Genomic DNA, 16,043 nt, shown 5'->3' with positions numbered 1-16,043 from the left:
AGAAATACTCCAGGCAAAACCCCCATGAGCAAGGTTTGTGTGGTCAGTGTGGTGTCATTATTACTTTCTTATGGATTTCAGATTTACAGCATATTTTCACTGAATTGTAAATAACATATAATTCACTACTTCCAAGTTTACAAATCAGTGGAGGATATTTGGGGAGTAAATGTATGGGTTTGTATAAACATAACTGTGTTTAACTTGTTGATTATTTTCAGTACCACACCAAGTAAAGCTGCACAACTTTTAGCAGTCCTATCCAACATCTCCTGTCCACAGGTGCTGGCAGGGACCTGGCTGATTTCTGACTCTGAATTTGTCTCTTCTAAATCAACTAAGTGGATTCTGGCAAGGGTCAACTTCGGTGTGTGGTTTTTCTCATCTCACATGTTTTAGGTTCCCTTACGGAGACCTCTATGACTATTATAAGTAATGCTGCTCTGAACACTTATGTGCAAGTTTTTGTGGGCATGTCTGTCTTCCATTCTTTTTTATATGTACCTAGCAGTGAAATTGCTAGATTACATCAAAACTCCATTTTTCATAACTGCCAGTTTATTTTCTAGCAGTCTATACCACCTTACAATATTACCATCTTTATTTGTTAATATTCATTCACATTCTTTCCAGCACTTATTTTCATTTATATTTTGATTACAATCTTCCTGAAGGATGTAAAATGTTACTTTATTGTGGTTTTGTTTTGAATTTCCTTAATAATCAAGGCTGATACAAATATTGTCACAAACTTATTAGTCATGCACATGTCTTAAATAGAAGAATATTTGTTCAGATCCTTTGAACATTTTAAAATTTGGTTATTTGTCCTAAAACTTCTACATTTTAAAAGTTTATTTTTAATGAATATTAACTACAAGGTACTTTCCAGATATAGCACTTGCAGTTATTTTTCCTTTTTGATTTTTTTCTTTTCGACATCTACATACTGTTCTTAACATGTTTTTCAATTTTGATATGTAGTGTTCTTTACAAAATTTTTCAATTTTCATATGCGTATCTTTAAGACAGTTTCTGGTTTTGGCATATTTTCTAAGAATCCTTTCCCAAGGAAAGGGTCACATCCATCTCAGCCTTGTGTCATTATACTGATACCATTAGAAAATGATGGGCCAGGGAGACAGCTCAGTAGAATAAGTACTTTCCTGGCAAGTGCAGGGTCCTCAGTACAACCCTTGGTATTGAAAAATTTAAAAAAAAAAAAAGTAGAAGATGGCTGTTATGTTTAATCCTATGGTCTGTTTTGAGTCAATTATGCTGGATATGCTGAGAATGTGGCCCAAATTAATCTTGTACCTTTACTACTCTAATTGTCCCAGCAGGATGTATTGGACACAAAAATGTTGAATCCCAAGTGAAATATATCATTTGAGGTCACTATGCATGTGGGTTTACACTTTGTCATTGAGTTTAATTACCTCACTACTTTGTTTACAATAACTTCATAGTATGTTTTTAAAGGGAAAATATGAAATATTTTACTTGGTCCTTCTATTTTAGATTTACTAGTATTATTCCGAGTTCTTATGTGTTCATTCAATTTTGTGGTTCAGTTGTCAATATCTGCATATAACAGCTAGGATTCTGTCAGGGTGACACAGAATTTGTAGATCAATTTCAGGAGTAGTATAATTTCTACACTGTTATATGTTTTTCATTCATGGATATGATTAACTCTTCATTTATGAAGAATTTTAATTTCACTCCATGTTTAACAATTATATCTACAATGCTATTAACATTTCTTTTCCTAAATGAAACCCTAAGCATTTTGTTTCTTTTTTGTATATTATTATTCCAGATGGAGTTTTACTGATAATTTTTGTATTTTTATCATTTATTTATCTATTTTATTAATTTTAATGAGAAAGAAATAGCAATGAGACAGTTTCAAAATAGGTTAGTAGGACAGTTACAATAATTGATACATTGCATATTGTTGTCTTCATAGTAGTTATTCAGAATACAAGATGCAGACATGATATCTTGTCTAGACACTATTAGTACAAATCTTTCTTCTAATTTAACTAAGAGAAAGTAGCTGTATAGCTATCCTAACCATTTTGTATATACAGATATATATATATATTTTTTTTCACTACAAAATAGCCCTTCATTTATATCCTCCTTTTTTGTTTTGTCAGAGATAGGTGTTCCATTGCCATTTTGCATGAATTCAGCAAAATAACCCAGTATAGTCCAATCCTCCATAATAGTAGTGAGTTATCAGCAGAACTGGCAATGTCAGAAGTTGTTGACTTGAGCCTTCTATAGCTCAGTATATTAATACTATTTTTTTTCATTCATATATTGGGTACAGTGCCTCACTACACAGCTTGGACTCATAGTGATCCTCCTGTTTTCAGCTCCCCAACACTGGGCTTACAGTAGTGTGCCACCAGCCTAGACTCGTTCCCTGGCTCAGCATGCCTTAGGGGTGGGGCTGGCACAGCATTCAGGACAGGGCTTGGAACCTGGTCTCTATGCTTACCAAGGAGGTTCTTAGTCTGCTGTGTTATCTTGCTAGCCTTACTGCTAATTTTAATTGTGTAAAATTATAGATTTTTAAAAATCTTGTGTTCTACCACCTTCATTAAGCTTTTACTTAGTTCTCACAGTGCTTTTTTAAATAGATTCCTTATATAGTCTAGGTAAAAGTTATATGATTAAAAAAGATGAAGTTCTAACTCTTTCCTTTTATATTCAAGAACAAGATATTATTAATAATTTATGCCATAGAAGCATATAAATAATTCTGTTAGATATTTATTTCCATGTGTCATATTTCTGAAATCTCAAGGTCTTTGACAAATGACATATCAGATCTCATTGAGAATGGGGAAAAGAGAATGAGAAGGACAGAATTGTGTTTTATATCTATATTTAGTGTTCTATATTTCATAACTAGGTATCACAATTCTCTTCTCCTCCCTTTCATGAAATTCTCAGAGGGAAATGGCAAAAGGAAATCATTCCACTGTGACGAACTTCATCCTTGCTGGGTTAACTGAGACACCAGAGCTCCAGCTGCCTCTCTTCCTCCTCTTCCTGGCAATCTACGTGTTCACAGTGGTGGGGAATCTGGGCATGATCATGCTGATTGGCCTCAGTTCTCACCTGCACACCCCCATGTACTATCTCCTCAGCAGTCTGTCCTTCATTGACATGTCCTATTCCACTGTCATCACCCCAAAAATGCTAGTGAACTTTGTGACAGAAAAGAACATCATTTCCTTCCCTGAGTGCATGATTCAACTCTACTTCTTTCTTTTTTTCGTTATCTCAGAGTGTCACATGTTAGCTGCTATGGCGTATGACCGCTACGCTGCCATCTGTAAACCCCTGCTCTACAATGTTACTATGTCTTCTCAAGTCCGTTCCTGGATGATAGCTGGGGTGTACGGCATGGGTTTGGTTGGTGCCACAGTTCACACAGTCTGCATGCTGAGAGTAGATTTTTGTAAGGCTGATGTAATAAAACATTACTTCTGTGACCTTTTCCCACTACTGGAGCTCTCCTGCTCTAGTACTTTTATCAATGAAGTAGTCCTTCTGTGCTTAAGTGCTTTTAATATTTTTCTCCCAACACTGACTATCCTTACTTCCTATGTCTTCATCATAGCCAGCATCCTCCAGATTCGTTCTGCTGTGGGCAGGTCCAAAACATTCAGCACTTGCAGCTCTCACATCTCAGCAGTAAGTTTCTTCTTTGGTTCTCTGGCATTTATGTACCTGCAGCCTGCATCAATCAGCTCTGCGCACCAAGGGAAAGTATCATCTGTGTTTTATACCATTATTGTCCCAATGCTTAATCCCCTAATATACAGCCTGAGGAATAAGGATGTAAAAATTGCCTTTGAAAAGTTCTATGTCAACAGAAGTGTAGTATTGAATTAGTAGGCTTTTTGTTGCTGTCATCATAATACTCAGAAAGTCAACTCATAGGAAGAAAAGTTTATTTTGCTTCATGGAAGCAGAGGTTTGAACCCATGGTTCACTGGCTTCATTGCAGAAGGCTGTGATTTCAGAGAGCGGTTGATATTGCATAAAATAACGTCATAGAGGAAGACATAAATTAAAGGAATACTATTAAATCTTAACACCTAACAAATTTCCTTTTTGGTAACGGTCATGTCACATGATAGTTGCTGGAATGTATAAGAAGGAAATATTTGTCTTCCAACATCTTGGCTGAGTCCTTGCTGTGTTAGAGCCACAGTAGCTGTTTCCTATGATATTGATCCCGTGTCTGTCTCCTTGTCCCTTTCAAGTTTGTAACATTCAAGATAACATGGACTTTGCATAACTTACCTCTCTATGCTGAACATCAAAAGCAACCTTTGTGTTTCTCACTGGAAAATTTATTTTAGTATAAGTCTACATCTCAAGCCTAAACTTGATTATCTTCTTAAATTAAGATTTAATAATTTATTGCAATGCTCAAGAAGATATATTTTATTTCTACATTCAATAGAAAATATTTCTGTAAGTTCAATGAGAAGAAGGCTTTGAACTAATACTGTTTAGGCAAGATATCATTTCTGCATCTTGTATGAATAACTCCTACTAAAACAACAATATGCAATGTATTAATTATTGTAACTGTCCTACTAACCTGTTTTGAAACTGTCTCATTGCTATTTCTTTCTCAATAAAATTAATACAAAAAAGAAAATATTTCTATTTTCTATATATTTCTTAATTTCAGCATCATCTGAGATAGACATCATGTAAGAACATTCTTGATAGAATGCTTGTTTTCAGGACAAGCCTATATAAAAATGTCTATGGAATAATTCAAGCCTTATCAATTTATGACCACTCCCTAGATATGCCTAAAATAGATTTTTTTCTCACCTATAACAAATAACTGTGACATATTCATAGGACAACTAGAAATTTAGCAAATATGTCTCTAAAAGAAGGATAAACCATGAACTTCATTTTTTATTTTTAAAGAATACAAAATAGTGATGGAAAAATAGCATTAGAAATGATACATAATTTCACTAAACAAAGTAATAGGAATTTAACAATGGTTGTTGTATTGCATGAGGTTATCTTAAATTATTTGTTTAGAATATCAGATATAAGTGTGCAAGATTGGTTTAAAGAAAAAATAAAACAAAGGAGCAGGGGAGATGGCTTAGTAGAATAAGCACTTCCCTGGCAAACTCAAGGGGCTGAGTTCAATCCCCGCTTCCACCAAAAAAAAAAAAAAAAGAAAAGAAAGAAAGAAAGAAAGAAAAGAAAAGAAAAGAAAGAAAATAATACCAAAATTTGTAGGAAATTTAAAAGAAAAAATAATAAGAATAAAAAAAATTTAAGCATTAGCCTCTTCTTTCAAAAGACCAGCAGAAGTCAGCAGTACAATTATCAAAACTGTGTGGCATATATACATAAATATATCTTTTTCCCTGCTTTCTTTTGTCCTTTTTCTCATCCCAGAAAATCCACAAAGAGCTCATTCTTTTACTCTAGTAAAATCCAATGAAACAAAACTTTAGGATATACTCTAGTAACTTTACCTTAGTTCTGAGTCACCACTGTTGGCTTTTATAAGGACTCAAAGCACTTTTCTTGTAGAAAGGAAATCCCATGATCTTGTCTGATAGACGCTATGCTAAATGTCATGAATCAGCACAGAGGGAAACATTGCGTGACTTCACTTACATGAAGGGTCTGTAACAGTGAGGATTATAGAAACAGAGAATCAGATTCAATAATGAGGAACAGAGGCTGGAAGATGGAGAAATGATTGAGTGGAATTTTTCCATGACTTTCACTTTTCAGTTACAATTGATGAATAAGTTCAGATGTTTTCTACAGGACAGTATGGTACTTAAAGTAAAGATATTGTATTGTCCCCTCAACACTTATTAAGTGTTCTTGTCTCTCTCAAACAAAATCAAAAAAGCAAAAGGAATCAAAAGAAAAGCAAAAAATAGATAAGGAAATTTGGGAGAGGATACCTGTGTGGATTACCTTGCTTGCAGTGGTGATACCTGTAGTGTCTGTATGTACAAACTGACTAAATAGTGTTCGTCAAGTGTATATATTTCTATGATCCAAAATATGAAATCTACCTCAGTAAAACTATTAAAAGTGAGTAAGCAAACAAAAGCTTCTTTCCCTTAAAATATTTGTCACTTTGCTTTTGATTCGCACATCTCAAAGATGGGTGTGGACTAAGGGAGGCTCAGACAACTGACATGTTACATGGAAAACCTCTACAAAGGTCAGAGGCATTGGAACACACAGGCTGCTTAGCAGAGTGGGGCAAGGGGAAAGGAATAAAAAGCACAACAGAGCCAGACTTTGCTGGGAGCTGACCATATGGAGTGTTCAGAGCATCACACATTCTGTCAAAGTTCTAATGACAGAGCAGTAGAAAATAGGGCTTTTATAAGGGGGATCAGGGGGACAGTATTGGAAGGCAGAGGAAAACAGAAGGAGCAGTAAATTGACCCATGAAAAGAGTCAGAAATAGGTAGGTGATGCAGTCAATTCTTAGCAATACGGAAGCTCAGCTTTAAAACAATATGATATTGTAGAGATATTCTTCAGCTTTTCCAGGAAAGTAAATGTCAACCCAGATTTGGAATATGATCCTCCACAGGAAATGGCAAACTAGGGAGTAAAACAAATCCAGGGTCAGACGTTATGGTTTCTGTGTTCTTATGTATGTCTTCTCGGAGGTTTGCTTGTTTATTCGGTTTGGCAATCTTTTCAAATAAACTATGATTTCAATCATACTTACCCGTACTCATTTTTATTTTTTCCAATTATTGATCTTTTCTTCTAAGAAAAGACAGAGTAGAATTATCTTAAACTGGGCATATATTTTCCTTGTGTTTGTCTTAAAACTTCATAGTTAGAGAGGCCTATGTTTTTCTTATTTATACATTAGATTTGAATCAATGCCCCATACTTTTTTGTTCATATGTTGGAGAGAAAAATGTCAGAATGTCTGTAAAAAATCTTAAAGAGCAAGCTTTCCACAAAGACAAGGTCATTCCTTAGAAAACCCTAGATTATGCAGGATTTTGGGGCGGGCATGAATTAGAAGGTTTGGATGTAATAGAGGTCTGGTAGATATGGTATTATGATTATTTTATTATGGTTTTAATTTTTATTGCACATTTACTGAATTGTAACTAACATAAAATTCCCTGTTACAACCTATAATTCTGTGATTTTTTAGTATATTCATACAACTGTGCAGCTGTACTGCATTGTATGTGTAGAATGTAATCTGGTTTCTCTTCAGAACATAAAATTTTCACCTTTTACTAATTGTGAAATTTTTTCATCATCATCTCAAGTAAAGCCCTGTGAACATTAGCAGTCACACTCCACATCCACTGACAGATAGCAACCTACATCCTCACTCCATTTATTTGTCTGTTGTGGACACTCGATACACGCAGAGTGGTGCAGCCTATGGATCTTTGTGCAGTTACTTCTACTTCATGTTTATAGATTCATGCAGATCTTAGCACTTTATCTCTACTTCTTACCCTTTCTCCTTTCTACTGATAACCTGTATTGATCATTTTTCCCTGTGTGCACATTATGTTGACTTCGTCTCTTTGGCTATCGTAAGTTGTGCTACCTGGAATACACATATAAAATGTTTGTGAGCATCTCAGTTACTTTTCTCTCATTGCTGGGACAAATACCAAACACCCAAAATGAAGGGAGTAAAAGTTTATTTAGTTCACAGTTACTGGAGGTTTCAGTCAGTACTTAGCTGGCTCTAAGGCAGACTAACACATGGCAGAGAACAACCTTTCATGGCGGCAGCAAAGAGCAAGAGAGCAAAGTAGAGGAGTAACAGCAACAGAGGCTACAGAGAGGAAATCTGTCTCTCTGTCTCTCTTATGTCACATTCAGGCTATCTGTCCCAGGCTAGGGGAAGTACTCACACCCAGAATCCCAGTGGATCACGAGTTAATCTCACATTCTAGAAGTCCCTTCCCATGATAGTATGAGGCTTTGGAGAAACAACTAGACACAAGCCATAACAGTGGGTATGTATGACATCTAATTATTTGTATGTATACCCAACATGAAACTGTTAGGCTATATGTTACCTAAAGATTTCATAGTTTGAGTATCTGCTGTGCTGTTTCCTAATGGTCTCTCCCATCTTACAATCCTGTCAGTAGTGTGTAGTTTATACATTTTATTCTCACTTTTCTCAACAGTTCCTTTTAACTATTTTCATATTATAATCTTTCTGACAAGTGTGAGATATTATCTTACTGTGGTTTTAATTTGAATTTCCTTAATAATCAATGATGATGCAAATACTTTCATGAGCTTAGTGATCATTGATGTATCTTAAATATAATATTTAGATTCTCTGAATTTTTAAAATTGGGTTACGTGCTTATTTTAGCATTAAGTGGTAAAAGTATTCTGTGAATAGTGACTATATTCTTCAGATATATTGGAGAAAATACATTTCACTTTCTGGGTTGTCATCATCTGGCTGGTGTTCCTTACAGTGCAAACTTTTCAAGTTTTATGTTCGTTCCATGTTTTTATGATAGTCTTTGTTTTGGGGCTATTATCCAAAATACTCCGAAATCAAGGGTCATAAATATGTACTCTTGTGAGTATGTTTTTATTTCTTTCTGATATTGTTAGAATGTTATATCTTACATCTAGTCCAATAACACATTGAGTAATTATTTTGAGCGATGTAAGAAAGAGGTTGAAGTTAACCTTTTTACCTGCATTTCTCAAATTCTCTGTCTCATTTGATTAATTTTTATTACTTCTGAATTGAATTTTAATGAAACAGTTATTGTGATTACAGACATTATTGATGTGATTTTATTCCTGGATCATCAATTCCATTTCATTGGTTGATCTAAATGTCTGTGATACTTAGAACAATGCCACACTTTTTTATCACTGTAAATGTGTAGTAAGATTTCAAATGGGACTATGTGAGACCTCTACCTTTGTTCTTCATTTTGAGATTTACTTTGATTATTCAGAGTTCCTTACATTTTCATGAGGAATTTTTTTTATCATCTTAATATTTCGATGGAAAAGAGCAGGATTTTTTATAGCATTACACTGAACTTATATATCGATCTGTGAAACTTTACCTTTTTCTTTATTAATTGTTGATACTTTTCTTTCATGTTCATGTGATACCTTTTTTATGAAAGACTTTAATTCCATTCCATAAATGTTCTGAAATTTTTATTGCAATGTCAAATTTCATTTATTTAATTTATTCCAAAGTATTTCACTTAAAGTAGATATTGATGATCTTCTGAATTCCCAAATGATTCATAGTGATTTCATTCTTTTCATTCCCATTTGCATGAATTTGAATCTTTTCTTTCTATTTTTGACAAGATTGACAAAAATTGTATCAATTGTGTTTAATCTTTTATAGAATCAACTACTTGATTCACTGATTCTTAGTATTGTTTTCTTAGTCTCAGTTGCAGTATTTTTTGCTCTTATCTTTATAACATCCTCTCTTGTACAGACTTTGGGCCTGACTAGCTCATCTTTTTCTCCAAGCTAGAAGTGCAACATCTGATTGTTCATTTGCGCTCATTCTGTTTTCCTGAGATGGGCATTAACTGCTATAAATTCACTTATTTATGGCTTTCATTTTAACCCATAGGTTCCAGTATGTTGTATCAGCATTTTTGTTTAATTTTAGGTCCTTTTTAATTTTTTCTTCAATTACATCTATGACCAATTGGTTGTTCAGAAGGGTGTTATTTAATTCCCAAAGAGCTTTCATTAAAGAGTAAAACATAAATATCACAAAATAGCATCATGCACTTCATTTCCCCTCTCTATTCTATTGTGCAGTGTCAAAGAACACAGCACAGGTTCTTGGGTGGCATGGTGGTGAAGTATGAGTTAAATCTAGGGCATCATGCATGCTTGACATGTACTGCACCACAGAGTGCATCCTCAGTCTCTTACTTATTTTCTCACTGAAAGAGACCTTAAGTAAGTTGCCTGGGCTGGCCTCTGAGTAGCCTTCTTCTTACCTGAGCCACTACACATGTAGTATAAGCATGTGGCACTACACCAGGCTTAGTGCCTTTTAACTGAGACTGAGCTTTTAACTAGGTTAAGTTTCACTTTTGAAACCATATGTCTTTTCCAACAGGCATAATACGCTACTTGCTTATCCTCAGCTTGCCTTCAAATATATGCATGAACAACTTGATGCAACTTTGGCTTTATTTCACCCTATAAAACTAACAATTAAACTAAAATAGAATTAACAGTTCTATTATATTAAAATAGAATTAACAGTTCTATCCGTATATGCATATAAAAATATGTGATTTCTGCATAAGAGTATTACACTTATGTCTCTTGTATAGTTTTCACAGTGTTTATATATATATGTAAATTTTACATTATTGCAATAGATAATGCACAGACATAATCTAGGAAATTTTATTCATATTGGTGGGTGATACATAGAAATGAATATTTATGAAGTTTTTATCTCTCCAGGCATTTATAAAAATATCTGACTCTTCCTATATTTCTGAAAACTTTTGGAAAATACACTCTTAAAATATTATTGGAAAGAGGAAATAGATTCTTAAGGGGAGGGATAACATTACAAAAAAATGCTAAAGCACCTTGAAGAAGGAGAGCAATCAGAAAAATGTTATGAATATATATGGTTCATCAATCCTGGACAACAAAACAAAAGCATGAGGTGTCACAATCCTTAACTTGAAATTATACTACAAAGTTACTGAGACAAAATCAGCATGGTACTGGCAAATAACCAGAACTGAGAGTCAATGAAACAGATTAGAAGATTCAGACACAACCACAAACACACTCAACCACCTTATCTCTGAGAAAGGAACCAAACATTCACTGGAAGAAAGATATCCTCTTTAGTAAACTGTGAGGAAAAACTGCCTCTCTACATGCCAAAGGCCAAATAAAATTAGATGCTTGCCTATCACCATGAACAAAATTGCAGTCAAACTGGATCAAAGATTTAAATTGAAACAATAAATCTACTTGAGCAGAAAGTAGATAGAAATCCTAAGGACATAGGGGTAGGTGGAGAGTTTATGAACAAAAATCAAACTGCATGGGAAAATTCAAAGAATCAAAAATTGGGATCTTGTATTTGGAAAAGTTTCTGAACATCAAAAGAAATCACTAACAGAGTAAACAGAAACCATGAATTGGGAAAAAATTATAGCTAACACTCCCTCAGAAAAAGGTCTTCTAAATTAAAAAAATCAGGCCTCCAAAGTTCAAAGACCCAATCTAAAATGGGCATCTGAGATGAATAGATACTTCACAAATGCCGGAATACAAATGATAAATAAACATATGAAAAAATGTTTAACAACATTGGTCATTCAAGAAACGCACATCAAAACAATGCTGAGACACCATCTTATGACAGAGAGAATGGCTATCATCAAAAGGCCACACAATCACAAGTGGTGGAGGGGCTTTGGGGAGAAAGGAGCCCTTCTTCACTGTTGGAAGGAAGGCAGACTTGTACAACCACTATGGAAATCAGTGGGGAGATTCCTCAGAAATCCAGGATTGGAAGTCCCATTCAGGCAAGCTATTACCCTCCTGGGTACTTTTCTGAAATCATCATACGACAGTGATATATGTGCACCTGTGTTTATAGCAGCACACCTTGTAACAACACTCTTGGAAACAACACAAATGCCCATCAACTGAAGAAGGGATTAAAAAAGATGTGGTATTTTACACAATGGAGTATTATTCAAGTATTAAAAAGATAAATTCAAGGATTTTGTAGATAAATGGGTGCAGCTAGAAAGTATATTGTTAAGTGAAATAAGTCAAATATACTTGTGCAAATATTTTCTTGTCTCACTTGTCTGAAAACCTGAAAGAATAAATAAAATCTGAAAGGTCCAATAGAATCTGTGTAAAAGAAAGAATTTGTTTAATGGGAAGGAAGAAGTAGAATTTTGAAAAGGACAAAAGAAAGAAATGAAAAAGATGTACTTATGTATATATGCAGTATAATTTGGATACTTCTACTACTGATTTCTGCTGGTCATTTGAAAGGAGCAGTAATGCTTAATTTTTTTCTTTTTAATTTATTATAACTTTTTGTTGTTGTTTTCCCCAATTTTTCAGGTTTATATCTGGTAACCTAAACAACCAATATGAAGATAATAACATGCAATGCAGCAACAATTGTTGGAGTCCTAATACTTTGTTTAGTGAAATTCTGTTTTGTTTCTATTCCTTTTTGAAAAACTATTTAATAGTCTCTAATATATGTATATATATATATATATATATATTCTTTTTGATATATATATGTCTTATGAAATGCCATTATGTGGAGATTACATGTAATCAAAATTTCCATAATTGAAAAGACTGAATAAAAACTTCCCTGGGCACTGAGATAATATTTTCATACAAAATTTGCTTTTCTCAAATACTAGTGTATGTTAATTTCAAAAAGAAAACAGTTCCTCCCTTCAAATTAGCAGCATTTTTGGAGATTATCAGAATAGTAAACTAGCAGACTGTAAGCAGAATCATGTTTTACCTTTTGTATTTATGTTGCCTTAAAACATAAGATGATCCTGAGAAGGTTTAAAAGGTTCAAGGGGTGATAGAAAAATATGGTGAATGGTTATATTAACATAAATTAGTACATTAAAATGCATTGTAATTAGTACCCCCCCCACACACACATCAAATGCATGTGTCCCCTTGCTCTTGCCACTTGCTGAAGCAGTTCTACAAGTCCTCTTTTGTAAAGGTCTTTAGATTCACTGTCTTGGCTTCCCCATTGTCCTGAGTCCATTCAACATTTAACTTTTATGTTTGTTTGTCTGTGGGAAGAACCAGATTTCTTATGTTGGGAGAATAAGGTTTTTTAGAACACACTGTCATGTTTTTATGATCCTGGCTTTCTGTTGGATGGCAACAGCATTCACCAAATTTGTGAACACACTTAATAGACCCTCACAAAAGAGGATTTCCAGAACTGCCTTAAAGAGTAGTAAGGATGATGGAAGCGATAAGCGTATTTTAACTGAAAGGAATTACTGTGAGGATCACTAATGAAAATTCCTCTTTAACTATACTACCTTTTTAATTTTTTTGTACATGCCTCATGACTTTGCTCTATATAACTTCCTTTGAGAGGTGGGCTTGTGTGCAACTGATTCAGGATCTCCCTTCTTTCCCAGGAGTTATTCCTATTCCTCATTCCACAATTCCAGTTCTCCATTCCTTTTCTCCAACTCAATTGTGCCTTAGAATTCATTCTTCAACTTCAGGAGACATAAATTTGGCATATTTGACAACTAGCATTTCCTCTATATCCCCATAATGGCATTAGTGGTTTTAGAAGAAGTAGAAAGAGACCCAAGACAACCCACATGCTCTGTCTCATCCTCTGCCATATTGAATATAGCAAGAAAGTCTGCAGCAGATGCCAACCCCATACCATTTGACTCCAGACTCTGATCCAAATAAACTTTTTTGTTGCCAAACCCTGTAGGTTGGGTGCTACTGTTATCTGGCTGGTAGAGGCCGGGGTTGCTATCAAATATCTTATGCATACGGCAGCCCTCACAACAAACAATGATCTTGCCTCAAATTTCAATAGACCTGAAACTGAGACATTCTGATGTAGACATTCTCAGTCATTCTGGAAAAAAATTTAAAATGCATTGTATATTTAATCACCCTTAGTAGAGTTCCATTACATAAATAAATTTTATTAATTATTGTTTTACTATCATACATGTAATTTTCATCTTTAGCCTCAAAGAGTAATTTCAGTTCTCTCCTTTATATTGACCATCTGATCATCAATGTAAAATGTAGGGCGAGAAGGGAGTTTCCTGTAACTTGAAGAACACTTCCTAGTGGTCCTAGAGGTAAATTTCACCTCCACCTATATTAACTTGAGAAAGGGCCAGGTCACACACACAAACTCAGAAGCAAGAAGAACTTATAAATACATTAGATGACAGCATGTGTCCAACTGAGATTTAAGATGTTTTCTGGTGATAGTGAAAGCCAAATGAGTATCAGGAGTAAACTGATATTTTTCTGTAGTTTCTAATATTTGTGTTATCAATAACACAAATAATATATTTTGTTCTGTTATAGAAAGCATTATTTAGATTCAGTATTGAATCTAAGAAAATAAAATAATAAAATATGCAGTGCACAAAGAAAATATAGAATATTTTAATAACTAGCAGGATCTACCAGAATGGTACATTTTGTAGTAGACAATCCAGTCTCTATGAATGCCACCAATTCTGGCTCATTCCTATGGCCTTGGCTTCTTTCTCAATGCTTCCTCATCCTGAAATGGCCTTTTCATACCATCCTGCCTTTCCACGTATTACATACCTTTCAATCACAAAAACAAGCATTCTATTTGCATGGATTTCTCACCAGTCCAGGTTACACACAGGCACACCTATGACTCATCACACATATTGCTCTAATGAAACCTTGTTATGGTTTGTGTCTGGATGCTTGCCTACCTCCCACAAAAAAAAAAAAAAAAGCCTTATTCGGTAATAAGAAGCAGGCTTGTTGGAAGAGGTAGCTAAATATAGAATTTATGACTGATTCATAGCACAACAGTGGGATTAAGGGTGGATGACTGCTGGATCACTTCACTTACTGAATCGGCACTAGACTAGACAAGATAAAAGGGGCAGGAAGAGCCTTGCTTTCCTCTTCACACTTACTGCTCTGGCTGTTGCCATGAACTGTTGCTGCTGTGCCATGCCACCCTACCTTGGAGCCAGCTGATTACGGACTGAAACCTCCTGAACCTGTGAGCCAAATAAAGTTCTTCTTCCTTCATTTTGAGCATCAGGTATTTTGTCTAATCAAAGAGAGAAAAGTAAGACAAGCCTCCTTCAGTATCGTTTTTTTAACTATTAATGCTTATTGATACAACTTAAAATGCAAATTACATGTTTGCAAAACAAAAATTTAAAGTATTCTAAAGTAAATTTTAGGAAGAAAATTTATTGTAATTATGGTGTCTGTTTATTTATTTATTTATTTTTTGAGCCAGTGTCTTTCTTTGCAGTGTAAGCAGCCTTTAAACTCAGGTTGGCCTCAAAATGGCAAATCTGCCTCAGTCTCCTGAGTGCTGGGTTTGCACTATACATCACCATCCCTGAATAAAAATTATTTAATATGCATGGATATTGAGTGAGAAGTTTAAACATAATTTTACTCTCAAATAGTTGACTATGAAAGTAGTTTGTATAACAAATTTGTATGGTTCCTCAATAGTTCTTTATTTTTTGAATAAAAAAGAAAAAGCCCTCTTCTTCACTCTCTGATTTTGCTATACAGAGCTCATGGATCTTTGACAATATCTACAAAACTTTAGTTAGGAGCTAATGACACTGCTTTACAGGGGCTGGGGAGATAGCTCAGTAGAATAAGTGCTTGTCTGGCAAGCACAGGGTCCTGTGTGCAACATCCAGTACCGAGAAAAAAGAAAAACAAAAACAAAAAAACTGACACTGCTTTGTTCAGTTTCCAGTTTAAAATATTCCAAGAACTACTTACTGCTTCATGGATCTATCTAAATATGCACTTTGTAGTAAGAAATTGTGACTTTCTTCAATATAATTTGTATTAATATAGGAAAGGGCAAAAACCCTATTTTCTCCATTATGGGTATAGAAATATAAATATAAAATATATGAATATAAAAGGTATTTCAGAAATAAATTCAACATATTAAAATGTACACAATAGTAAGTTATTACTGAGGTCACAAACTCTTTTGTTTTCACATGAGACAGACATTAACATTTCTGCTTTTTGGATCCTTCAAAATTGGAAGTAATTTTTTCCAAGGTCACAAAATAAATATAGATTTGAAATGAGCTTTGAGCCTAGAGCCTAATATCAAGGTCCACTAAATTACAAAATCATAAAGTATTGAAATTGGTAGAGATATTAGAAGTGATTTAATACTCCCATCA

The 16,043-nt window shown here is 34.3% G+C and overlaps 1 protein-coding gene across 1 annotated transcript; it reads left to right on the top strand.

The window, feature by feature from the left end:
• The first annotated feature begins 2,970 nt into the window (after nucleotides 1-2,970).
• Nucleotides 2,971-3,918, top strand: LOC101588248 (olfactory receptor 150-like). The gene has a single exon (XM_004636507.2). The coding sequence runs from the start codon at nucleotides 2,977-2,979 to the stop codon at nucleotides 3,916-3,918; it is 942 nt and encodes a 313-aa protein (XP_004636564.1). The 5' UTR covers nucleotides 2,971-2,976.
• The last annotated feature ends 12,125 nt before the right edge of the window (nucleotides 3,919-16,043 follow it).

Source organism: Octodon degus, unplaced genomic scaffold (assembly GCF_000260255.1).
Source record: "Octodon degus isolate 3935 unplaced genomic scaffold, OctDeg1.0 scaffold00080, whole genome shotgun sequence".
NCBI classification, from domain to species: Eukaryota; Metazoa; Chordata; class Mammalia; order Rodentia; family Octodontidae; genus Octodon; species Octodon degus.
Note: the sequence above shows the minus strand (reverse complement) of the source record. Positions and strands in the feature narration are given on the sequence as shown.

What these genes read in the sequence shown, in the direction of transcription:
- LOC101588248 (XM_004636507.2), top strand. Translation starts at nt 2,977, where the DNA reads ATGGCAAAAGGAAATCATTCCACTGTGACGAACTTCATCCTTGCTGGG.